Here is a 25,163-nt window from a genome sequence, read left to right as displayed (position 1 = left end):
TCTTAGAACTTATGGCAGCAGTCCTAGAACGGATCGCAACAGTGGTGGTTCTAGAGTTTGAGTCGTTGTCGGAATTCGAGTTGTTGGAAGTCGAGTCGTCGGAAGTTGAGTCGTCGGAAGTTGAGTTGTCGGAAGTTGAGTCGTCGGACATCGAGTCGTCAGTAGAATCCTCACTAATGGTTGCGGGATGGATGGCGGTTAGGTGTCTCAGGAGGAGCGGTCAAGTCCCCTGATGGAACCCAGGCGGCTGTCGCGAGCTAAGGTCATTACATAATCAGAGCCACTCGGGTCTTATTGGTGCCAACCTAACAAGCCAATTTCCGGCCCCACAATCCCGAGGTCTGAGGAAATCTGTAATCTTGGCTCATCAGCGCGGCACGATGCCTGAGGCCATTGAATAAGCGGTTCACAAACCTATGTATGCCTTCTTAGCGCCCGTTCGGTTGCAGTCTGTGTAATGATGGTAGATATTATGACGACACAATCAAACACCGTGATGACAGGCATGAAGTTATCCAACCTGGCTTATTGTTTACATCTAAGACGAGTTAATCTGCACTTTTCTTGGACTCATGATGAACAGGAGTATGGGGATGCCGTACACGATCTAGCTGCCAAAGCCGAGTGCGTCTGGGACAAACGTTAGTTGTTTGACCGCAATGTACATCCCACCACTAAGGATCGTAGGCAATGTAATGTTGCTGAGTAGGATAGCACAACGGTATCCCAGTCGCTACGGATAGCCAGCAACTTCAGATCCATCCATGATAGCGTATGGTTCTTTAGACAACTCTTGTACTTGAGTCATCAGGAAAGTCGCCGAAGGTTCCTTTCCGTAAACATGAATATGAGACCTTGATTGAAAATGGTAATGAATATGTAATTGGTTCTAGCCAGAGGGCTCGCCCAGACTCGGTACATCATATTATTGCTCGCAAGCGATTCACCAAAACCCACTGCCAAAGACCACAACTTCCTACCCGATTGGTTCCCTTATGGGCAAATGATCATGAAACGTAAGGATGCCTGCCTCTTCTTTCGTACGTCAACCCTGTCATGAACGCTATCCGTAGCTCGTAAACCATTGTCCATGCAGCGTTTCCAAGCTGCAACAGCCGCACACCTTGAGAAGCTGGGTCTCTCATGCACAGCAGAGGTTATATCCCGAACTTCGTCCTTGTCATTATCGTCTAGCCGTGCGACTGCCAGAAGAGTGTTATGCTCGCGACTGCTCTACGAGGCATGAGGCTTGCCAGCTGAGTCGGCCTTGGCACGGAGGTCGGCAGCGGTGGAGCCTGTCGCGGAGAAGTAGCGCGAGAAGACGGGCTGAAGGAATGAGCGGAAGACGATCTGGGCACCACTAGGGAGTGTAAGCTTGCATTAATGTGCGCGACGGGGCTGCTACATACGCAGTCTGGGGAAGAGACATCCAGAGGATAAGGACAAACTTGAAGGTGTAGTAGAAGGCTGCGGACGTCAGTTGCGGATCATGCAGACGATCTGGCTGTACTTACGGAACCAGTAGACGGCGTTCACAGCGCTCTCGAAGACGGTCAAGAAGGCAAAGGTAACCCAGTACTGCGGCATCACATTAGCCCCATCCCAAGTTTATTGTGGACACAATTTGGCCAGCTGTCTTGCCAGCGATAAGAAAGCGGGGTACACATACAGTCAACCACTGGGTGTCATCGACCTTGCTGGCGCTGAAGAGAGCCTCGAGCGAGTAGTAACCGGGAATGATGAATCCAGCAATGTTGACGAGGAACTCTCCGGCAATGTTGAAGAAGATGAGGAAGAAGTAGAGACCAGCGAGACCAAGGATCATGTAGACCTTGGGGACCGACGTCTGCTTCTCAAAGTTGTTGAGTGCGGGGTACTTGGACAGCTGGAACACAACATCGTCAGTAAACGTGGCTTCATATCAAAACCATTGCTTTTCCTGTCGGAATCGTCGGGACAAGGCGTATTTTGACAATTGTGCCTTGTGCAGAAGCGAGAGCGCTTACCTCTTTGTCGAGCTGCGACAGCTGGGCCTGGGCTCTATCCTGGACAGACATGTTGAGGGCTGTTGGGAGGTTGGGTGTGATGGGTTGCGAAAGGGTGGGATGCAACGGGTTTTGGTTGAAGAAGCAGAGGGGCTGCAATGTGTTCAGTAGGTAGGGAGGAGCAGGAACGTGGAGCCTGGAGATTGTGGGATGGAGGAAGTGGGCTCGTCATCGCTAAATACGTCACCGCCTTTCACGAGCCAGCCAGAACGCAGCAATGGCATGCCGATGAGACAAGATCGCGTGCATCGGTCCAGCCGTTCGACGAAGCCGTATCCCGGGCGTTGGTAATGTCGCATTCACCTGTCTCTTTTTCCTTTACATTGGCAATTAGAGAGTAGTGCGATTGCACGGGCATTATGACGACTTGCACGTGACCGTTGAGGTCCAAGCGCGCCGGCCAGTCTCCGTTGCTGCAGGCGTGACCGAGTTCAGACGGAAGCGTAAACATCCAATTCCTATCCCACAACAAACCCGCTCGAGGGCGACCGACGACGCCTACGACCCTTGTTGGAGCCGGATATTCTTCTGCGGAGCATTCTACCACGTTGGTGACATCCTATCTGCCGGAACAACGTGTTGAGCTAGTCCCTGGCCCAAACAAACAAACCCGCCAGCCCCGAAAACAGCTGAGACTCGAGCTACACGCGAGCAGCGCCATCAGCCTACTCACGACACCTTGGTCTTCTTGGGATTACCGTCGCGTACTTTAGACACTCTGCCGACTGTGTTGCCGCCTCCTCAGCGCCGTTGCCATCGCATTGTTTTGGTGTAAACATACGGAAAATCTGCCAGCCGGCGTCCGCAACATGACCGATATCCGCCGGTCACGATCGAATACGTCAATGTCTACGAGAAGCAATCGTCCTCTTTCACGCGCGTCGACGACGAGCGTGCATTCGTTCGAGCAATTCCAACAACCGCAGCAACCGCGGCCCAACCAATTTCCCCAGCAGCCGCAGTATCATGCTCCATTCACTACCAGTGAAGCGCTACAGCCTGCATTACTCCAGGCCGCGCAACAGGTCAGCGCGCAGGACCAGCTTATCAATATGAGTCTAGAAAGTGTTCAGCAGTATCTTGGTTACCCAGCCGACCCAACCGCGTCTCACCCTCAACCGAACGGTCAGCCCGCACAACCCGATCACCATGCCTATCAGAACTCCCTCTCTCAACATTCACAACATTCGCAACAACACAGCTTCATGGCGCCGCCGATGGATACGGAGGACAAGAAAAAAAGGCCGTCGACCTCAGGTGCCGCGACCAACGACAAGGAATTGCGCCAGCTGCTCAACCAGAACGAAGGCCGCAACCTCAGGGAGGTCGCAGCTGAGGTCATTCAGAATGACAGAACATCCAAGGCAGAGAAGTCGAAACAACTGTTCGCCATGTTATGGTAGGTACTTCGCCTCTACGCAGGAACAGTGCTAACGCGCCCCAGGTTACAGTCTGTCTGCCGTGTTGCGAAGACGTCAGTGCCGCGCAACCGCGTCTACTCCAAGTACGCAGAGCGCTGCGGCACCGATCGCGTCATCCCCCTGAACCCAGCATCTTTCGGCAAGCTCGTTCGCGTCATTTTCCCCGGCATCCAGACCAGGCGCCTCGGTGTTCGCGGAGAGTCCAAGTACCATTACGTCGATCTCGAACTCATCAACGACAACGACAGTGCTGAAGAGGCACGTCGGGGCAGCAACGGCCCCGCTGCCCATCATGCTATGAAGCGTCAGGCTTCTGGGACACCGAGACTCAACCTTGAGTATGTGCCTTCCACAACTTGGTGTGTCAAATGCTAACAGCTTCAGTGCTATCCCCCGGTTACCTGCAGACAGCGCACAGTTTCCCCCACGAGAGGCACGCGTGGAGCCGCAGAACACTTACTACACTCCAGCCTCGTCCCGCGGCGTCTTGTTCACCGACATCTACTCGTCCAATTTCTACCCATCTCACGCGCGTACCAAGACGTCGTACGAGCACGAGCTCAAGTTTCCAACGCCAGATATCCTCGAAGCTCCAGATGCTTTCGTAGTCGAATTGCCTGACATTAAACCCTATTTACCAGCGCGTACCGATCCCGATTCCGCCGATAATCTCGTCGCCATGTACCGCTCACATGTCGTTTCGCTGGTCGACTCAGTGCGATACTGCAAGGAGAAGCAATTCTTCCGCCTCTTTGGTACTTTCCACGGGACATTAACTGTGCCAGTGCAGAAGTTGTTCGCTTCACCCGAACTGGCTCCATGGATCAAGGAGTGCGACTGGATGATGTACCAGAAGATGATTCGCAACGTTTCCCAGCTCACCCTTCAGGTAGCGCCACCGGCAGTATTAAAATTCCTCGACAACGTTGCAAAGACGTTACATGCACATATTGCCGCCAAGTTCGCGCCGCTGCCCATACATGTACTCGAAGCAAAGCTGGAACCCGCTACATTGTTCGCACATCTTCTCCGACAGATGCTTCGTGTGAATTCCGCTGCACACGCAGCAGCAGTCATGCTCACCGCAGAGAGCCATCGCACCCAGATGTTTGCTGACTGGCTGGAGCACGTCAACATCAAACGCATCATTGCCAACGAATTGCCCGCCTCCTGTGCGCACGAGGAGGTTTACAACATCCTAACTACCGAGATCCGCTCGATGCTAGGCCCGCTACCACAGGAGATCCAATTGCCTTCCGGTACCATTCATCGCGCAGCATATCCCGACCCACCCGCAGATCCTTCAGAGTCCGTCATCGATCGTATCGCAGCATTCTTGACACAATTGCCGTCCCGCTTTCCTGGCGCACACGCTCGCACGATCATGCACTGCATCAGTGCGCTTGGTTCGGCCGCCATACGCGAGATCACCGTCGAGAATGGAATCAGTTTCCAAGGTTGGTGGCTCACCAAGGTCTTCGTGGATGAGATGGCGCAATGGTTAGCTTCACTAGGTGGGTTTCTAGGCCATGCGCCCCCAGACTGGAGCTCGTCCAACTACTCGCCTGTAATGGGTGAATCCCTCAATGCGGCCATGACCAACGGTGGCAGCGGCAGCAACAACGAGAGCAGGTATAGCAGCCTGGAAGCCGACTTTGGACCAGATCAATCCTTCATATCCAACGCTAGCCATGTCACCATCCAGGACAATGGGTCAAATCAGGAAGGTGAGTTTATTCATTCACAACTTAGCCTCACATGGTAGTTGACTAACGCAAGATCATCAGTCAATGCTGGACGATTTACTCAACCATCATCACAATACAACATGAGCTTTCAGTACGAGTACGACATGAACACTTCCCAACAAGAGCCAAACCATGACGATAGTGGTATAGGCCTCGGCCTCGGCGTACAGGAAGACGGCATTGACGCCAAGTTTGCGTCTCATCTATCTTCAGCTCTTTCGCAGAGCGTCAGCTAGCCTGACGTCCCTGTCTTTCAGATATTCTGATACTTTTGCCCATGCGTTTATGACGCCTCTGAAGTCACGACTAACGACGAACCGTGCCCGACATGGCCTGTTAATATCTCATAATTCTTTGTACTTTAGGATTGCGTACGCACTCACGGATCGGTGTTTACGGAAATAGTTCGGCGTTTCCATCTTTGCATTTTGGGTTTGCAATACAGGCGTTTGGAACGATATACCGCCTTTATGGCCTGGGTCTGGTGTTAGATGCAGCTCTGCGGTTCCCCTGCGCAGTGTTGAATTGAATTGTTACATCATGACAGACGTTCACAACCGCCTTCCACAAGAGCTTCGCGAAACTAAGGCTCACCCCTTTCGCCTCTGAAACGAGAGGTTGAACAAGTGCATAATGCTGTACCAGCCTCTTCAAGTTCGATCGATCACGTCCTGTCAAGACCCAGCGGAACTAGAAGGTACTTTCTCACAGCGAGATTTCATGTCAGCTAACAGCACAAATGTGGTCACCGCTAACACCACACGGCCTACCAAGACAAACCTCATCTCCGTTTACTCCGTTAGACCTACATCGCCTGTTCCCGATGTCTGTCCTACATGTACTCTGTAGTTTCTCTCCTGTTACACTAGCTGACATAACCATCTGACCTCTGAAAACGGTCAACATCGGCACTCGACCGCCGCGGCTAACGCAACCCGATCAAAATGGCTCGTCGACCTCCTCAGTCGCCTGACCACACTGATCTACAAGAAGGAACTCGATCTCTGATATAAAATCGTGTGTCGATCGTGACCGGTCGTCGCACGATGATGGATCACACGATGGACTCTCACCGCTCGTTCATTGGGTTTCAGGAGTCGCGATCACCTTGGCACAGAGTCTTTACCTTTCGTTCTGTGGCGATATGTTAGGATAGGGGAAAGATCACTGCAGTTGTGCTCGCGTGGACACTTTTAGCAAATGCAGCCGAGAAGCGCAATGCATCATGATAGGAGACAGGACGGGACTGTTGTGTAAAGTATGATACAAATGTAAGATTTCGTTACACGGAAAGGATCCCTGCTAACGGTAGCCTGTGTGGCTAACAAGCACTAGAAGACAACAGAATATTTACTAAACCCCTTCATGCGCGGCGCCGCGAGCATGAGTAGACACCACGACACTCCTACTGCCTGCCCCGTGTCCTCCTTCTCCTATGGTTCCACGTCGCGCAGACGTCCTTGTTGGCACTAGCATCCAGTCCTGCTTTGGAGGTGGGTACCCAGTTCTTGTAGATCAGGTAGCTGTAGTCCCATCGTGGATCGTTGAGCTGTGTCCTCCACGTCCAGAAGATCCAGCCCTCAGTCTTCTCATACAGTCGCTGCTGGGCAATGAACCAATCCTTGTAGAATTGTGTTGTGGAATCGAGCTTCCAGTCAAACTCGGTGCTGTACTCGTTGTTGACGGTGAGACTCCATTCTTGGACGATCTTGGGGGTGTCGCCGTCGGTCAGGCGGTTGTCAGTGTGGCATGTGTAATACATGTAATCGCCCTGCTTGGCGTCGGCATTGATCGCCGTCACAGCTCCGCCGACGTAGTTGTGATCGTCAAAGATGACCTTGGAGTCTGATGGGAGGTTGGATTTGGGGTTGCCGGCGCCCCATAGAGAGTCCATGAATTGGACGTGAAGACGCTGGTCGTCGGGAATCTTAAGAGAGTTCTCGGCGTCTCGGACAGCCTTGAGGGCTTGTGGGTAGTACTTTTGCGTAAGAGTGTCTTTCTCGGCTTGGGGCATACCGCCCTTATCACGCGATGTCTGCGGCTCGTTCACGACTTCAATGATACCGACTGCGGCCTTGTATGAAGGAGTGTTGTGAATACGCTTGGTCATCCATTCAAGCCACTTGGCTGCGCGGTCGTAGTTGGCTTGTGAAAAGAATCCTGGAAGATACGCTTCAGGGAGACACTGTGGTGGATGTTAGAGTCGAGTCGAGGAATACTGGAGTGTTGAAGGCTTACCTGTCCAGTAAATGCATCGCCGACCTTTTGCGAACCGGGAGCGCCGTGGAGGTCAATAACGACGAACATGCCCAGTCCTGCAGCCTTGTCGATAATATCGTCAAGATACTTCAGATTCATCTCGGGGAAGTGCTCGCTGCTATCCACTAGGCTGTGAAGACTCCAATATCCAATCGGAATGCGAATGGTGTTCAAACCAGCATCGTGCATGGATTGAATCATGCTTGGTGTGATCCAGCGAGCGTAATGAGCGTCGAATGCATCATTCGCTTGAGACTGTCCAAGCTTATTGACACAGTCAAACTCGGAGCAGGAGTCACCGCAGCCCATCTCTGACCACTCTTGATTCATCAACCATGGCTCCGAGAGTAGCCATCCACCGAGGTTGACTCCTCGAATCTTCGGACTAGGAAGATTAGGGGCACGTTTGCTCAGGTCGCCGGTGGTGCGGTTGAAGGCAGCAAGATCGCGGTCCGCGGGCATCCATGCCTGTGCGCCGGCCGCGAACAAGCAAGCCAAAAGAGACGAACTCTTCATTGTGAGGAGGATGTAATGATTGGTTGCAGTAACGAAGTTGCTTTTCCCAGCCTGAAACGAAAAAGGGTGCCTGGAATGGAGCTGCTGGAATGAATGTCCAGTTGCTTGACTGTTACACTGTGCGACCAGAGGACTATTTAACTTATTCACGGGCCTTCAGCTGATCGTACTAGACGGCACGTAGTTCACTACATCGTGAGTCTCCAAGAGGCAAATTGCGAAAGGGGCCCCTAGCTGACGACAGAGGCGCAGCCCAGTCACCCAATCCGAGATACTTCACCGGTCCCGCGTTCAAGTTGATGGAGTCGCTAGCCCCCAAATGCAGTCTTCTGTCCGAAGATCTTTCGAATAACCTGTAAGCCACTCTAGTACACCAGGGGTAGCGTTCACGATGTCGTACGAGAACATGTAATGAAGTCACATCGTCCATCCGCGTTTGTGTAGACTAGTCATGGTAGTAGTGAAGTTGATGCATAGCACACTGTTAGTATGATCAGGCGGCCACGGGTTCTCTGCAAGGTGGATCGAAACGGCTCGCTGGCTGGGGGTTTGCCTCGTCGCCTGACACCATGGCAGCTTCGTAAGATTCGGGGAGAGTATGAGGGGCTAGAATATATTTTAGTATTTGGACAGTCAGCGACCTACTTTAGGCCATATGAAGAAGGAGGTGTAATAAATGTTTTCCGGCTAGTCCCAAGTGCGAAAGCCAGAGACTGAGATATAACTCTCATTCGCTGATAGCAGGAGGAGTGGAAATTACAAGGGCCTAGCCGAACCGAGGCGGTCTCAGAAAAAGAGGCGGAAATAAACAAGTCCAAGAACCGAAGGCTTTCGAGCAGTTGGCCCTTCACCCTGACCTGCGAAGCGGCCCGGCGCGCGGATCCTTACTCGAACTGTCAACACACCCCGCTAGTTCAGACTCCTCCGACTACTCTCCATTCAGGTAGAAAGTCTGGGGACAGATGCATACTGGAGGCGTGACCATGTTGTTAACGCGATGTGATGACGTGCGAAACTTATCGTCTCTTCTCAGCCTCGCAACTGGGTTACGTCTGCCTTGCTGACCATCGACCCCATATGCTTACCATGAGCCATCGTATTCGGTCGCCGGCACTGTCCTTCCGCGGCGGGCCGTTGTGGCGTTAGGATCCTGAGAAGTTCTCGTATTTGCGGTGGAGAACACATAGTTCAGCAAGCCATGTCTGTGGGAAGGTTGCCTTATTCGCAGCTTAACGGCTGCTGCAAGCCGTCCGTCAGCCGGGTATGCAAGCTTCCTGCAGCATCGTCCGGAAACGTTCGTTCTTGACTTCAGCCACATATTGTTAGTTCCCACGGCATGACTGGGGAAGAATGCTTCCAACTGCCTCGAATCAGCTCAAGTCTCACACGCGCTTTGGTTGACGATTTTAGTTTCGAGTAACTTGCCTAGGAGTCATCTTCACCAGTCAGACCTCTGTTGCGGTCAACAAGGTAGTCTAGAGTCACGCGCCTACAGGACCTCCTCCGTGGAAAGGTATCCGGATCGCCATGGTCGTTGGCCCCTAGCGTTCATCAGCGGTCTCGTGTTCGCGTTGTGGGGCGTAAAGATGTCGAGCGTTGGCCTCGGCAGATTTGCAGGTGTATCAATACCACCCTTTCGCAGCGTCGCGTTAGCCGCATCAAGGGTAGTTATTTACAGTGACACGGATGGCCCCTGCAGATGGGCGCTTGGGTGGATTTCATGGGGAAAGCAAGGCTAATCAGGCAGGTTGGACGTCCCTGCGCTGTGTGACGTCACTTTGCTTTTGGTTAGAGCTTTGCCGATCGAGACCGAGCCGAATTTTGAGGTCTCCCTCCACGTGTTCTGGGGTAATCCAGATACCTGGTACGGGGATGGCGAAGTCGATCAGGGAGCGAACTAATATAATTTGTAAACGTCGGGCATCATTCGACGACACTTTACGCCGTCGGACTGCGACGGTTGCGAGCGTCCTTCAGAAATACTTAGGTGATCGAGCTATCGTCATCGTTCCTTTTGTCCAGGAGTTTCATCATGAGTTATCCATCTGGGGTGTCGGTTGGCTTTATTTAGCTTTCTTGCCACACTCCCAGGCTGTTACTACTGAAGGGGCTGAAGATCAGCAGTAGTTCTTATTTCGCTCGTTCACAATCTCCTACCGATAGTGGTGATTTTGATATAGATCAAAGAACAACGCAAGCGATAAAGAGTCTGGTGGTGCTCCTGGACTAGGCTGATCTCCTTTCTGTAACGTCTTTGATAATTACTAGCGCTCAATTTGCCATCATCATTAAGAGTGCGAGACTAATGTTTGTCGTCCGCTTGGAAGAACGTTGACGTGAATAACAAATGACTCGAACAAACAAGACGACGAAACGAGGTAGTATACGAACTGTCACTAGAGTACACAGTATTTTTGGATGTTTGTTCCGGATCTGGGCATATGAGTCGAAAGGCTAAATCCACTTTTCATGGCTGTCCAGTGTTGTTGCGCCGCTCCTTCATTGTACAGGAGACTGATGTCTGGGGCTTATTGGCTAGTCTGATACTGTAAAGGTTTATTGGTGTCTGCTTTCGAACAGAAGTGTAGCGCGCGGTATCTCGAAAGTTTGCGATGACAAGATCATGTAGAGTCTCGCGCTCTCGTGACCCGGCCGATGCGCCGGAGAGCAAACCCACGACAGATATATGAACACCAAGGGCTGCAGTAATGAATAAGACAACTGTACCTTGACTGCTTACCAAATGGCGCAGTCAATGCGTCGGTCTACTCTCGTGGCGATACCCCGCTCGAGTATATAAATAAGCCTACCATCCGGGACCAAATTGAGTCTCTAATACACAGAATAATCGACTGCAAGTGCACTTACCGGACTTACCCACAGTTCTACCAAGTCTACCTAGCGCGTAAGTATTCAGTGGGTTTCGTTCTTCTTTGCAAGAGCTCATCAAGGACTGCGGAGGCTTCGATGATCTAAGTGCGCAACCCACGCCCTTCTACTACACACCGAATCCTGCCTCACTTCACCTTCAGTATACGTACGCCATTGGAAAGATTGCTGATAGTATCCAGGACATGGCGAACACTCCGTTTCCGTTCGAAAGACTACCAGCCGAGCTGCGCACTGCCGTGTACAAAAACCTCCACTGTACCACAAAGTACGCAATAGCGCGACGAGACGATATCAGAACGCCGGTGGTTGTCGTCAGGTTCTCTTATATCGAACGCGCTATAGTCGCTGTGTCAAAGGCAATCCGAAACGAAGCTGAAAAGGTCATCGACGAGGAAACCCAGAAGTGTGGCCCGGCTCAGCTCATCGCAGACTGCGATTACTTCCACTTCGTCCCTGAAGTCCTTGCCGATATTCGAAATGCCCGACAAGGCTATGTCCCACCGAACATGGGACTGGCCGATGACGAGCGTGAGAATTTCGATACCATATTCACCCGCAGAAACCTAGTCGAGCAAGTTCGGATGGACGCGATTATGTATCAGATGTGGACGCGCCTCGCAAATATATACCTCAAGACGAACGAGCGAATCGAGGTCGGTGTCTGGATTGGGAACGATGCCGCTTGCGAGAAATTTGTGGAACTGCTCCCCTCTGCCATCGACGACATCATCAACCCCCGCTGGGACACGGCCGACTCCGGCATGTATCGTCCCAAGTTCGCGGTGACAATTGAATGCTCAGAAGAGCTTGACGCGGATGTTGAAGAAATTGTTCAGGATTTCAAGGATGCGCGTTTCGAGGTTAGCGAAGAACTGGAACTGGAAGAGATGGAGTCAAGATGGAGCCTCAAGACCTTTGACGGAGTTTTTGAAGAAGAGGAGCTGTCGAGCGACGAGTCCAGCGAAGATTCAGATGACGAGTTGGATTGAAGCGAGGATGAAACAATGGGTGTGGAATAAATGTGAAATTGGACAACGCGATAGATAGAGAAAACAAGATGGGCTACCAGAGTTGATTTGACGTCTGAACATACAGACAGCACCCATAAATGGCTACATCTGACTTTTGACATAAAACACGCTGTCTATACATCGGCGGTGAAGTGTGAGTGGTGAAAATGAGTCTCAAAGGTTGGAGCTTGGCAGGTGCTAGCCAGCTACCGACGCCAATCCACCTAGCTCCCCGCCTTCCACCAACCACCTGCATCCCCCACGCAACTACTCTCCATCGGGATCGCGATCGCTCGTCGCACGCGACTACTACAAGGCGCGTTGTATCGCGCAACCAGCCTCTCTAGGATACGCCAGCTGTATACGATATCGAAGGAAAGTCGGCCTTTGTCGCAAACAGCTATGCGCACCTGCTGCATACAGTGCGATCTCAGCGAGAACGACCACCGTTACTCCCCAACACGGAGACTTTATGGAACCATACCATTGCGACATGCAAGCGTTGCGATGCATCATTGCCAGCTGGGAATAGCCAAGCGTAGTGGGTTCCACTCGCCCGAAGTTTCGGCGAACCGGCATCAGCGCGACCGCATGAAGGACTGCGTACTCAAACATCATTGGCCATGGCGATGTACCCAACGAGCAACACTTTGGCTCATGACAACTCAATGATTGTAGTATCGTATCTGTCGTCCTCTTTAACAGCGGCAAACGAATCATGGACATTCCCGCTACCGGGACATGCCGTAGCATGGGAGAGAAGCCCCTATTTGTCCCACATGGAGCAGCAATTCCGTTCGCGCCGCCGTCGTCACACGCTACTTCATTAAACGCGCAATATAAGCGTAGCTGTTTGGCAAACCTCCATCAATCAGCGAATTTACAATTCGCCTCAAATTTGAGCAGCACCTCAACAACCGGGCTTGTGGTTTAGTGGTATAATACTCCCTTAGCATGGGAGTGGTCCAGGGTTCGATTCCCTGCAAGTCCATCTTTTTGCGCTCGTCGCCGTCGCGGGGTGGCTGTATGATGCCGCCGGCGTTGATTGCTGAAGATGAATTTTCGATTTTTTGACTATGTAAGTGGATTGTGCGCACGCAAACATCGGTTGAAGGAGCAAGTGGGCAAAATACTACTCACAGTCTTACGACGCACGCTGTACTTCGCTCCAATTCTGGGTATGTGATATAAGTTCCGGTACCAATTCGCATCACGTTGGAACGATTTTACAGTCCACTTGCTACTCGAAGCAATACAGGCCCAAGGAAATGACATGGCGATTGGTGTTTGAACGAAATTGCGCGACTGGAAGCCAGCCATCAGTCGTGCAGGTGCTTCAAAGTGCTTGTTAAAGCTATCAAAGGGTCTCAACATGCTCAGTACACCATGGCTTTCTTCCCAAGCGTTGCATACGGCTTAACGTTGGAACATTCGCGTGTTCGTGATGGTATTGCTGCTGTACAAAGCACTCACAGCGGGTTCTGGCAGCGCCATTGTTGCGCAGCTTCTCGAGCGGACCTCGGAGTGAATTACGAGACCATGAACGTTCGACCGGAGCAACTGTGCTGCAACCCCGAGTCCAAGAGAGGCATTCCACTCTCCAGTTGCGGGAGTTTGCTAGGATACGGAGGATGTTGATCAACATCGGACCTGAAAACGAAGCGACTATCCCCCGTTAGGAGTATATTGATTACTGACGAGTAGCATACACTCGCTAGTTTGTCTTGCAATCATTACACCGAGTTTTCGGGGGACCAACTACGCACCAGCGAGACACTACACCATTCGGCCGAAAACTCGGCCTTCCCTCTCGTATAAGAGAAACAACATGCGCGGTAGATGTATCATCACAAGCACTTAGCAACACGAATCCTTTCAATCAAATTAACACCAATCCCTTGTCTCTATCCATTCCACCGAACACGTCCCCATTGCCCAACATGGTCAAAATCGCAATTGCAGGCGGTGCTGGAAGTAGGTTTCCCGCGGATCATACCGACTGGATGAACTAGCATCTTTCCAGACGTAGGGCAAGAGTGCATCGATGCTCTCCTCGCCACGAAGAAGCACGAGATTGTGATTTTCACACGCAAGGTCATTACCACGTGTCTCTCACCTTACTTGATACTGACATGTCTTCCAGGACGTCCTCGCCGAGACTACCGACTCGCCCGTCAAACTAGTGAAAGCCAACTACGAAGACGTGGTAGAACTGACTAGTCATCTACAAGGCGTAGACGTAGTACTATCTTTCATTGCGCCACTGGACCTGCAACAAGGGGTTACCTTCCAGAAGAATCTCATCGATGCCTCAATCAGGGCTGGTGTAAAGCGTTTCGTACCCAGCGAATGGGTCTCGTAAGTCATTGCAATCGCCCACTCTTCCGCGCTTGCTAACCATAATCCAGATCCACCTTAGAGCACACGCCGTGGTATTCGTTCAAAGACACGATACGCGAATACCTAGCCGAGATCAACAAAGACAGAAAAGTCATCGAGTACACTCTTTTCCAGCCTGGTCTCTTTTCCAACTACTTAACCGTTCCATACAAGTCAGCCAAACATCTCACGCCGCTCCGGATGATTTACGATTTCGAGAATCGTAGGGCCATCATGCGAGAAGGCGGGGATGACGATACCATCGTCTTGACTACGGTACAAGATCTCGCCGGCGTTGTCACGCGGGCAATCGATTACGAGGGCGAATGGCCGGTCGTGGGCGGCATTCGAGGCTCGCGCATCTCCATCAAGGAGCTCATTGCTCTTGGCGAAGAAATAAGAGGTCAGTCCTTCGCCTTCTTCCAGCTCAGATGAGCCGTGCCGCTGTCTGCTTGTTTACTAATAAGATATCACAGGTGGACCCTTTGCCATCGAAAGACTCTCCAACGAGGACTTGAAAAACGGGAACTGGACTGCCTCCTGGTTACCGGAATTTGAACATAATGCCGTCCCACCGGCGATGGCTGGGGAGATGGCAAAAATGGTACTGATTGGCTTCACTAAGGCTTTTGGGGCAGGTGCCTTCGATGTGGGAGATGAATGGAACCGATTGTTGCCCGATTATGAGTTCACGGATGTGAGGACGTTTTTGCGCAAGGCATGGGAGGGGAAGCCGTGATAAGACAGTCGAATGAACCATGTTGCGCAGCCGGTCTTCGGGGTAATGCGATGGCGTAGACTAACTGCAGCAGTAGTAAGTTTCTAATAGCGAAAAATGTACTGTCTCTACTGTGTAACCCGTCCGGAGCTTTCGTCCGAGATTTCGGCCGAATACCACTACCCTACTGCACCAGCGACTCTTGTCACTTCCCTCCCCAACCTCCTTCAACACACAATCGAATATGCACGCGTCCCCCTCCCCGTCACCTGAGACTAACTCCCATGAAGATGAAAGAGCGGCGAAGCGGCGTAAAGTACGTAAAGGTACTCAAAGTTGCTGGGAGTGTAAGAAACGGAAAGTCCGATGCATCTGGGCATCACCTACCAAGTCCAAATGTAGTAACTGCGTGAGACGCAAGACAGACTGTGTTAGTCAGGAGTTTGCGGATGAACCGAAAGAGAACAAGAGAGGAGATGCTGGATTAGAGACGCGTTTGGGTCGGGTGGAGACGTTGCTTGAGCGACTTATTGGATCGTCGACAGACAGGCGCCACGACATCGCTGACGAGTATCCGGGAGATGCAGGCCTGGAGAGACCGAGGAGCGTAATAGTATGTGTAGCGTGCTGGGGTCTATCCTACATTCATCTCTGACACTCACAAGGATCACACAAGAAACATCGACATGACATCTTCCACCTCCACAGAGACTACATCAACACTCATAGATCTATCGCAACAACCAAAATCAGCACTTGGCGACATATACACTGGCATATCGCGGGACCTCGTCGCAGCATGGCCCACAGCCCAAGACCTCGACTACATCTGCAAGCTACCTGTCAGCATCTCCACGCACATGCACATGAAATTAACGACATCCTCTGCCAACCTGATGAACCAGGTTCCAGATAGCCCACGAAAGATATTACAGCTACCACCACCAGGATCGCATCCAGTATTGATAGCGCGGAAACTCCTTTTACTCAGCAACATAGTGCAGGGCGCACTATCCGATGACTGTATACCCAGAAGCCAGCGAGAGCATCTTAGTAAAGTCATGGCTCATGCCATGGATACAGCAACGCGACTGGTAACCTCCAATGACGAGCTAACCGCCTCTGTTGAGGGCGTCGAGTGCATCATGATCGAAGCCATTACCCAGAACTACGCTGGGAACCTGCACCGCGCCTGGCTGACTGTGCGCCGCGCCGTTGCCGTAGCGCAGATGTTGGGTCTGCATCGTGGCAATGCTAAGCGAGCTTCTATCAAGGTGGTGGATCCCAAGACGCGCGAGAGCCTCGATCCAGACCAGCTGTGCTGTCGCATTGTGGAGATAGATCGCTACCTCTCGTTGACACTGGGGCTGCCGCAGTCTTCGCTGCAGACAGTCGGGCTGAGCGCTGAAGTTATAGCAAAGTGCCATCCGCTAGACCGCATCGCCAGGCTGCAATGCGTCATTGGAGATCGTATCTTGGCGCGTAGAGTAGGAGAGCCGCGCGATGTTACGGAGAAAAGGGTCCGGGAAATTGACGACTTGTTCAAGGAGGTGACGGAGCTGATGCCGTCGGACTGGTGGCTTATTCGAGACTTTGACAACAAGGACGGGGGCGATCCGGATCCGATGCATGAGGTTGTAAGGAATATGTATCAGCTGTCGCACTTCTATCTCGTTATACGCCTGCATCTACCGTATGTTCTTCGCTCGTCGGGCGACGATAGGTGCGAAGAAAGTAAAGCGACAGCTGTGCATGCCGCCCGCGAAATCATGAGTCGATACATCGCGTTTCGCAAGTGGAAACGCGGTCCGTATTATTGCAGAGGAGTGGACTGTCTGGCTTTCGTCGCCCTCATGGTGCTGTGTCTGGCCCATATCGATTCGCAGAACCAATTGATGATTCGGCACAAAGCACTTTTCGATCATAGCCGCCCGAGCGATCGCGCTCTGATGGAGCTAACGGTCAAGGTATTGGGGGAGAGGAGCGACGATGCTCTCGCCACGAAGCTATCGAGTATCATACAGTACCTTCTCGACGCCGAAGCAGCATCGGCAAATGGAACTGGCTACAACACTTCGGCTAGTGAGACAGACGATGGGCTGGCGACGGAGTTTGATGGCCAGTTCATAGACGCTGAGAAGGCGGTCTTGCAGCTTCACTTGCCGTATTTTGGCACCATCAGCCTACAACGCAGGCTAGCTTCCGATATCCCGTTGGCTGAGGAGATGCTGTCTACTCAGGTAGCTGACCAGACACAGTCATCACTCACGGAGTGGGACAATCGGTGGTCGTTCCTTGATTCGTCGAACGATGCGGGGGCGCTTGATGACTGGACACTGCAGAGCATCAACGAAGGTCTTTTCGGGGGACTGCTTGGCGGGCTGGGAGACGCGGATTTCGACCCTGGGCTGTCTGTAGATATATAGAGGCAAGGGAGATCCAGATGTGCTATGTTGCAAAGCACGGTAGGAATGTTGCAAGTCACATTTGTACCCTTCTCTCCTGCTATCCCGCTCATTGGAAATGCATAGCGCCGCTTTCTGTGCCTCAAGAGTGTAGCCAGGGTATCCTTTTCTGGTTTGTCACTATATCGTTCACAGTACCTAGGTCGAGGTCGCCCATTCGCCCTCCTCCCAATCTCTAGCCCATTCTTCCGGCGTTCCAGGCTCAACGAACTTGATAAAGTTCAAGTGGGGGTCATTGCCGCATAAGCGAATCAGTTCCGTAAAGTTGTCCCTCACATTGTACTCGTCTTGCTGCATATCCTGCTTCAGAGGGCAGTATGTCCAAGTAGGCGGTGGAAACCCGAACATTGGACGCCGCGCAGGGTTGACAAAGTCGTTGCTCACTTGCAATCTCTCGCTATAGAAGCCTATGTGTCGTACAGCTATAACGCTGGAGCGAGGCAAACGCTTCAAACGGAATTCCGTTATCAAATTTAGGAATTTGATGAGGCGCGCGTATTCTGGCCCATTGGAGTTCAACATGACACCCGATAATTGAACGTTGCCCTCATCCCAGCACTGTGAGTGGCTCTGTCCAGTCTTGAATCTCATGAAGTCCTTCAGACACCAAAAAAGGCTGTTCGCGGCAGGCCACACCCCGTTCTTGTGTCTCGTCAGGGTCAACAAACTCTGCTTGTCGACGATGAGACGTAGTGGCTCAACTTGGAGAGCTTTGAGCTTGCGGTCGAGAATAGGCTTGCACTCGTCGTGGATCGAACAAGAAACGAGAAGTATCCCGGTCGACATCGATTTGACAACTAGTGTAATGGTGTTTCCAGAATGTCTTACCGTGTCTTCCCAAACGTGATGGCGTGTTGTAATGGGGATGTATTCGTAGATGATAAGGCGCAATTCTTTCGGAAGATCGAGGAAGCGGAAAGTGGAATTGGCCATAGTGGAGATGAGGTGGAAAGTGGGGTGGGGTTAACTGCAGCGACAGAAGAACAGAGAGGCAGGCGCGACGGATGAGATATTTCCCTGCCCAAGTGAGAAGTTACACTATATCAGGCCTAGCGCATCACGTAAGGGAGGTGCGAAGTACAAATACGTTCAGCACGGCAAGCACAATCGAAGAATATTAACAGCTGAATCACTGCAGTTGAAATTAGACAGACTGCAATCTCAGTCAACAGATTGCTACATGTACAAACGTACATTCTCGAATCTGTTCAAGCAAGTCCTCATGGACATGGTATCCTCCAAAACCGTAGCTCTGTGCTGTAGAGCAATTATTTTAAACGCCGGGAAATGCAATCGAACAACGCCAGTATACGTGGATGGAAATCATGCTCGTCGTTTGCCGATACGGCCGGGGCCGCTGGGACGTCCACCGTTGGGCTTCAGTGCGCCCTTGCCTCGCGAGGTAGGGAAGGAGACCTTGTTCTGGGGCTTGCGTCGCAGTTGTTTCCGGGTCTGGCTCTTGTCCTTGGTTTTGCGCGAGCTCGAGCTCTTCGCAGAGGTGGCAGTGGCGTCGACGTCCATATCTAGCAAGTCAAAGTTAGCCCTTGATTCTCACTCTACCAGTGCGGAGGAAGCGGGTCAAAGGCGAATTTGAGATGGCCGTCATCGGTGAAGCCCAGGATGTCTGAACACAGGCCTAGGTGGAAACACAGATTCCCGAGTTCGCAGTCCTCTTCTGCGGGATCGAGTGGGCTTGCAGAGGGATCGGATAGGGAGCGTGGTATGGGGACAGTAAGCAGAGACGAACCTTTGGGCAAGTCCTCCTTGGCGGCATCGTCGGTGGTGTTGGCTGGGACATGATTAGAAGGTGCATATGGCGGGAGACGGCTGGGCGACTCACTTTCTTCGGTTTCCATCTCAGTCCTCTCGGGCTTGGGCTGGGCAATCGTCTCGAGAAGTTTGGCGTGCAGGCGCTCGGCGCGTGCCTGCTCGACGGGGCCGAAAACTCGGGCGCGCAGCTTGGTGCGGTTCGCCTTTTTGCTGCTTGCGCGTGCGCCTTTGGCCATTGTGCAGAGAGTGACGGGGAATGTGTGGGTGAATGGGTGTTTGGGCGTGTGTCTTGGTCAAGTCGGCGGCGGCTGGTGGGGAAAAGTTCGAGGAATTTTGGTGGCAAGGCGTTTGGCGTATCAAGCCAGGCCGGCCCGTGCCCTGGTCGCGTTCTTCGCCTAGTTGCAGGTGACGCTGACTTCGGTATATCCCAGCTGGAGATGCGCTCGCCGCGAGAGCCGCCGCCTACCTCGACGGCCGAATACTAGAAAAGTCGCATTGCGGCCTCTGCTCGCCTGTTTGCTGCTCCGCGACCGTCCCGCCCGCCTGTCCTGCTCGCTCTGCATTGCCGCCGGGGGCTTTGGGAAGTTGCGACCAACGCCCGTCCGACTCGACTGCACCTCAGATAGCCGGATATCGCCCTTCGCTGCCTTCACCTCGCCCTACGTCACCCGCCCGAGAGAGAGTGCCTGAGATAGCCCGCCCCAGATGCCTTCGCGAGCAAAACTGAACCGGTAGCCCTTGACCTCCCTCTCCAACACCGCCAGCCTCTCCACCGCGACGGCACAAAACCATGGCGACGAGCATGCAGCAGATGGCTGCCACCATCACCGAGCGCTCCAAGACACTCATCAACAACGACCTCAAAAAGATTCTCAAAGAGGAGGGCACCTCGCAGACGGGCAACAAGGCCGCACTGCAAGCGCGCGTCATTGGCCGTAGGTATCTCCGCTCCCCAGCAACACGGCTTGCTGTCGCCGCTCACCTGCTAACTTCACCCTCCCCAGTCATCGCCAATGCCGTTGCTAGGAGCGACACCGACCTGCTGCGGCGACTGCAATACCGCGTGCAACACCATGGCGAAGCGCCTCCACCGGCCACGAGCAGTCCCGTCGCCTCCTCGTACTCGCAGCCCCCTCCGCCCATCGCGAACGGGTACAGCATGGCCAACGGCTTCCAAAGCAACGGCGCATACCAGCCATACCAACAGCCCCAGCAGCCACCCATGCCGCCACGCCCGACCTATTTCTTCAAGGAGAGCCCTTTCTTCGAGATTCGCGAGCTGATACTAAGTAATATGTCTCTGGACGCTTCGCCGACCCACCGTGCCACCATATCGCGTAACCTCACCCTCAACGAAAGCCAGTCCGGACGCCTAAAGACAGACCCGTCTTTGCGCCTGCTGCTCTTCTCTGCGCTCGAACAGCCATTGGCGCCCTTCTCGCGTCTCGATATCGCATTCCCATCTCAAATTGAGGTCAAGGTCAACGACGACGAGGTAAAGGCGAACTACAAGGGGTTGAAGAACAAGCCAGGCTCTACGCGCCCCGCTGACATTACCGACTTCGTCCGCACCAAGGTCGCCAACCAGCGCAACAGCATCCTCATCACCTACGCCCTGACCCAGAAGGCAAGTCGGTCGGAGGTTTCTTATCCCATCAGCTTCCCAAACCTGACTCTGAGCTAACTCTCAATGCAGAAGTACAACCTCTTCGTCTACTTGGTCAGGAAGTACTCAGTCGACGAGCTCACACAGCGCATTAAGCAGCGCCACGTCATCACGAGGCAGTCTGTGCTCAATGAGAGTATGTAGTGGCCCTTGGCAGCTAACATCCCTCACATGACTAATGTTGTAACAGTGATGAAGAAGGCAAATGACCCCGACATCGAAGTTGGCTCCAGCGTCATGTCGCTCAAGGACCCAATCTCTACCCTGCGCATTGTCACCCCATGCAGGTCGACTGTGTGCACACACAACCAATGCTTTGACGCCGACTCATTTCTGCAGCTCCAGGAGCAAGCTCCCACATGGACATGCCCAATATGCAGCAAGACCATATCATACGAAGGCTTGGCCGTCGACCAGTACGTTGAGGAAATCCTCAACAAGGCCCAGAACACGGACCAGGTCACCATCCAGCCAAGCGGACAATGGTCGACCGAAAAGGATGAGAAACCCAAACAAAACGGGCACAATGGGCATCATGACGATAGTGATGATGACCTCATCGAGATACCAGATTACCGTATACAGGCCATCAAGACCGAAGCTGCGCCGACACCTACTTCGCTCAGCACCCCTCCACTGCCTTCTCGCGAGACATCCACAGCCCCCCGGTCTGGCCAGAAGAGAAAATCCGAAGTAGTGGATCTGACCTTGAGCGATGATGATGAGCCAGTAAGACCAACGAAAAAGGTAGCGTACACTACCCCCAATAGCCTTCCTGATCCGCCCCGTCGGTATCATTTACCTCCCCTCGGCAGTCACTCTGCCCATAGTCGTCCACTGCCACCAACCTACCATAGTGGGTCTGTCAGCATGCGTTCTGATTACTCCCGGCCTCCATCTACACCTCCACCACGCCATGGGTATCAATCCTATCGACCAGCACAGCCTGCTTCGCGGCCTAGCTATCCTGGACAGGGTACTTCCTCCTACCCTACCTACCTGGGCTCTTCTTCCCCTTAATTACATGTTGCGCGTTCTTGTTGTATCTTCCACTCATGTATGAGTATTGTTCATCCGCTAATACCACCTCGGGATCGCAGGGCAGAATAACGGGGACCAGACGAGGTAGCACATCATCCACTTAGGCCGTTCACAATATTGCGGACCGTTGCGCCACGTGGCGGGCATCCTGCGTAGGCTGATGAAGTGAAGCTCTCTACATCATACACTCATCTCTTTCCTAATTTGTCAAGGAAACTTAGCGCGAGGCGTTTGGGGGAGGCTGCATTTCATGACCATCTATCTACGGCGTAAAACACTGGTTGGGGGCATTGAGGATACCACCGCTTGGGATACTTGCATGCATTTCGGGAGCTTATACCAGCGACCTTCTGCAATGACGAAAGGAGCAGAAGTCGCGTTCGGAGAGGACTGAAAGGAGGTGGCGGTTCATGTACGATCGTGTAGCAGTGACGCCTTTTGGCTTCGGCCATACTAGACAGTTACCAGTATTACCGTGGGTGCTGTCCGGCGTTTCCATTTTCCTTTATTTGCGCTTACGTATCATACACGCCGACGTACTCAGTCCAGCGGTTCCGGCAAAACACAAACAACATCCTCCTCTTCCCCGTCATCCCCAACCCTCTGCCTCACCTCCCTACTCTCCAACTCCACATCATCCACATCCGGCTCCTCCCCCAAGCCATCCACCACCACCTCACCCTTGTCCTCAACCTTCCTCCTAACCTGCGTATCAAACAACGCACCCTTATCAAACAGCCTATCCGACTTGACCCCTCCCTTCCTCTTCACTTTAACCTCCCTTATCCTATACGCAAAAACAAAGTCCTCCGCCCTCGTACTCTGCTCGCTCGTCCCGCTCTTCCTCTTCCAATTCCCCTCCGGTCCCACCGAAATCGGTACGCCAGACCACGCTGTCGCATCCACACCCGCATGCACATAGACGCCTTTTTCCTGGAGCCGTTCCCTGGAAAGCGTAGTTGACGACGCTATCATAACACCCGTTATGATGTAGATCTTCTCTCTGAATCGGTGCTGCGTGATGTAATCCCTAACATCCTCATGCCCCACCACGTCTTCCAGAAACGCGCGGCTGGGTTGGAAAGTCTGCGTCGTCATTTTTTCTACTTGCCAGGTTTGGGACACGGATTTATCATCGCTGATGCTTATGTCTGCGCCGACACCGAGGACGCATTCGAGGAAGGAGGTCCAGATGCCGAAGGTGGTGGATGTGGATTTGGTGTGCGTGCCGCTCCAGTTATGTTCCGTGAAGGTGCTTGTGTCAGTTTGGGGCGGCAGGGCAGGGAGGTGGAGGGGTTCGTCTGGTTGGGATGGGGAGGGGATGATAGCGCCGAGGCGGATGGGGCCATCGGGGGAACTAGGGCGTGGTGGGGTGAGGAAGTATGTGGGTTTTGGGGTAGCCATGGTTCGTATGGTACTGTGAGAAGATACTCTTGAAGAGTGATGACGCTGTTGGCGACTCCGTGATGGTAACCAGGCACCATATATATAGTGAAGCGCTAGGTGCAGATGTACTAGACATGAGTCGAAGTATGCATGGTAATGCAGGGTTACGTGTGGATGCATGACCCGTGGGGCTGAGCAGCGCATGCAGCTACTGTCCAATCCTGGCGGGCTCACTTCTGCACCGAGCAGTGTCCACTCCACAAATTCAAAATCGGCTTTGAGAGGTCGCAACAGATGCTTCGCTGATCAGAGCTTCATGAATAGCATCTTCGCCATGCCTTGTGTGCGAGGGGCAGACTATCGTGGTTTTAGTATGTGCAATTGAGAGACTGAGAGGGGAGAAAATACCCTTTCCCTATGGCTGCCGCTAGAACCAGACATCGAATCAAGCTCTACTCTAGGGTGTCTCTCAGGACGCGGTGGTCCTCGACTCTTCCTTAGCGTATAGTTACCATCTTCTTCTCTTCTGAAAGTTGCTGATCGATGCGGATGTTTAGAAGGCCGGGAAGGTTCGACAGGAAGCTGGTAATATTCCTGGGCAGCCTGAAAGTATGCCTGGGGTGCCGCTTGGGGTGCCGCCTGGGATGCTGCCTGAGGTACTGCTTGCGCTCCTGCTTGAGAGGGTACTGCTTCGTATAATACTTGTGGTGCTGCTGTCTCATGTTCGGGGGCCTGGAGTCGAGCAGGTTCTGGGATATATCCCCGATTATATGGTGCAGGAGGAGCCTGGAGACCAAATCTTGTAGCTATTGAACGAACTGAAGGAGCTGCTGCAATAGGTGGTGGACGCCGTATCAAACCAGATAATGGGCCAGGTGTTGGACCAGATGTTGGGCCAGGTGCTGGACCAGGTGTTGGACCGGGTGCTGAACCAGGTGTCGAACCAGGTGGTGGACGCCGTATCGCACCAGATGATGAGCCGGGTGCTGGCCCGGGTGCTGGGCCAGGTGTTGGGCCAGGTGTTGGACCAGGTGTTGGACTGGGTGCTGAACCAGGTGCTGAACCAGGTGGTGGACGGAATGGTGAGGTCACTACTGGAACTGAGCCACGGGCACTAGGTGGTGGTCTAACTGGGGCAGGAGTCGGCGGTGGCGGCGCTCTTGGTGATGAGGGTGCGCTGCGTGTGGAGGAGCTTGTAGAGGAGCTCTTGGAGGAGTTTTTGTCACTACCATTGCGTCCACGACGATGGTCGCAGCAACAACACCATATCAGTAGTAGCAATATCAGTAGACCAAGAAATGCTCCAACGAATGCTCCTCCAATGACTATGCTAGATGGTCGCGCAAGAGTAGGGCTGACAGGGCCAGTTTCCTCGACGGCCGCTGCGGTGGGGGTCCAGCGGCGAGCAACGGCTGGAGACGCTTCAAGCACACAGACGACGTGCGCTTGCGATTGATCTGAGCATTCCAATGGCGGTGCTGTCAAACATGACCGTCTTTGAGGCGCAAGCTTGAGGGCGGGCATGTGGGAAGCCTAGTTCGCATCGTGATGAAGGCTGAAGCTACACAGCCTGCCCAAGGTACAAAGAAGCGCCGAAATGCGAAGGCTGGCTGCTATCGAGATACGACTGTGCCGCAAATCAAGGCGGGGCGTGGTTCAAACCGGTCAGTACACCCGGCGTTACGCTGAGCATCTGCATATCCGCTTGGCCCAGGTTGGGTATGCAGGCGAGCCATCATCTTTCAGCCCCCACCTCGCCGCAGCCCGGATGACTTCGTGCGGCCCGCAGAACGGCTGAGATCTCTTACACATCGATAATGCGCCCGGATTGAGGAAGCACGCAAATA

The 25,163-nt window shown here is 53.0% G+C and overlaps 9 protein-coding genes and 1 non-coding gene across 10 annotated transcripts; 6 read left to right on the top strand and 4 right to left on the bottom strand.

Moving 5' to 3' along the window:
* Positions 1-1,233: 1,233 nt before the first annotated feature.
* YOP1 (ER membrane protein DP1/Yop1) lies at positions 1,234-2,057 on the bottom strand (the record flags this gene model as incomplete). Its single annotated transcript, XM_049364507.1, has 5 exons — positions 1,234-1,360; positions 1,410-1,467; positions 1,515-1,578; positions 1,670-1,885; positions 2,007-2,057. The coding sequence occupies 5 exons, from the start codon at positions 2,055-2,057 to the stop codon at positions 1,234-1,236; spliced, it is 516 nt and encodes a 171-aa protein (XP_049223585.1).
* Positions 2,058-2,854: 797 nt separating this feature from the next.
* Positions 2,855-5,450, top strand: J4E78_003873 (uncharacterized protein; the record flags this gene model as incomplete). Its single annotated transcript, XM_049364506.1, has 4 exons — positions 2,855-3,444; positions 3,490-3,804; positions 3,851-5,193; positions 5,254-5,450. The coding sequence occupies 4 exons, from the start codon at positions 2,855-2,857 to the stop codon at positions 5,448-5,450; spliced, it is 2,445 nt and encodes an 814-aa protein (XP_049223584.1).
* A 1,169-nt stretch (positions 5,451-6,619) lies between these two features.
* Positions 6,620-7,989, bottom strand: J4E78_003872 (uncharacterized protein; the record flags this gene model as incomplete). Its single annotated transcript, XM_049364505.1, has 2 exons — positions 6,620-7,399; positions 7,453-7,989. 2 exons carry the CDS (start codon positions 7,987-7,989, stop codon positions 6,620-6,622), a joined length of 1,317 nt encoding a protein of 438 aa, XP_049223583.1.
* Positions 7,990-10,732: 2,743 nt separating this feature from the next.
* On the top strand, positions 10,733-11,870 carry J4E78_003871 (uncharacterized protein; the record flags this gene model as incomplete). The annotated part of the gene is made up of 2 exons (XM_049364504.1): positions 10,733-10,748; positions 10,930-11,870. The coding sequence occupies 2 exons, from the start codon at positions 10,733-10,735 to the stop codon at positions 11,868-11,870; spliced, it is 957 nt and encodes a 318-aa protein (XP_049223582.1).
* A 940-nt stretch (positions 11,871-12,810) lies between these two features.
* Positions 12,811-12,882, top strand: J4E78_003870. The gene has a single exon. It is a non-coding gene; the product is annotated as a tRNA-Ala (tRNA).
* A 949-nt stretch (positions 12,883-13,831) lies between these two features.
* On the top strand, positions 13,832-14,705 carry J4E78_003869 (uncharacterized protein; the record flags this gene model as incomplete). Its single annotated transcript, XM_049364503.1, has 4 exons — positions 13,832-13,865; positions 13,915-13,985; positions 14,035-14,249; positions 14,300-14,705. 4 exons carry the CDS (start codon positions 13,832-13,834, stop codon positions 14,703-14,705), a joined length of 726 nt encoding a protein of 241 aa, XP_049223581.1.
* Positions 14,706-15,384: 679 nt separating this feature from the next.
* J4E78_003868 (uncharacterized protein) lies at positions 15,385-17,414 on the top strand (the record flags this gene model as incomplete). The annotated part of the gene is made up of 3 exons (XM_049364502.1): positions 15,385-15,389; positions 15,424-15,601; positions 15,654-17,414. The coding sequence occupies 3 exons, from the start codon at positions 15,385-15,387 to the stop codon at positions 17,412-17,414; spliced, it is 1,944 nt and encodes a 647-aa protein (XP_049223580.1).
* Positions 17,415-17,591: 177 nt separating this feature from the next.
* Positions 17,592-18,386, bottom strand: J4E78_003867 (uncharacterized protein; the record flags this gene model as incomplete). Its single annotated transcript, XM_049364501.1, has 1 exon — positions 17,592-18,386. One exon carries the CDS (start codon positions 18,384-18,386, stop codon positions 17,592-17,594), a length of 795 nt encoding a protein of 264 aa, XP_049223579.1.
* Positions 18,387-18,776: 390 nt separating this feature from the next.
* On the bottom strand, positions 18,777-19,459 carry J4E78_003866 (uncharacterized protein; the record flags this gene model as incomplete). Its single annotated transcript, XM_049364500.1, has 3 exons — positions 18,777-18,976; positions 19,201-19,242; positions 19,294-19,459. 3 exons carry the CDS (start codon positions 19,457-19,459, stop codon positions 18,777-18,779), a joined length of 408 nt encoding a protein of 135 aa, XP_049223578.1.
* Positions 19,460-20,013: 554 nt separating this feature from the next.
* J4E78_003865 (uncharacterized protein) lies at positions 20,014-21,909 on the top strand (the record flags this gene model as incomplete). The annotated part of the gene is made up of 4 exons (XM_049364499.1): positions 20,014-20,158; positions 20,228-20,865; positions 20,920-21,025; positions 21,080-21,909. 4 exons carry the CDS (start codon positions 20,014-20,016, stop codon positions 21,907-21,909), a joined length of 1,719 nt encoding a protein of 572 aa, XP_049223577.1.
* Positions 21,910-25,163: the final 3,254 nt, after the last annotated feature.

The sequence above is a fragment of the Alternaria triticimaculans genome (assembly GCF_023758025.1).
Source record: "Alternaria triticimaculans strain BMP 0046 chromosome Unknown scaffold_4, whole genome shotgun sequence".
NCBI classification, from domain to species: domain Eukaryota; kingdom Fungi; phylum Ascomycota; class Dothideomycetes; order Pleosporales; family Pleosporaceae; genus Alternaria; species Alternaria triticimaculans.
Note: the sequence above shows the minus strand (reverse complement) of the source record. Positions and strands in the feature narration are given on the sequence as shown.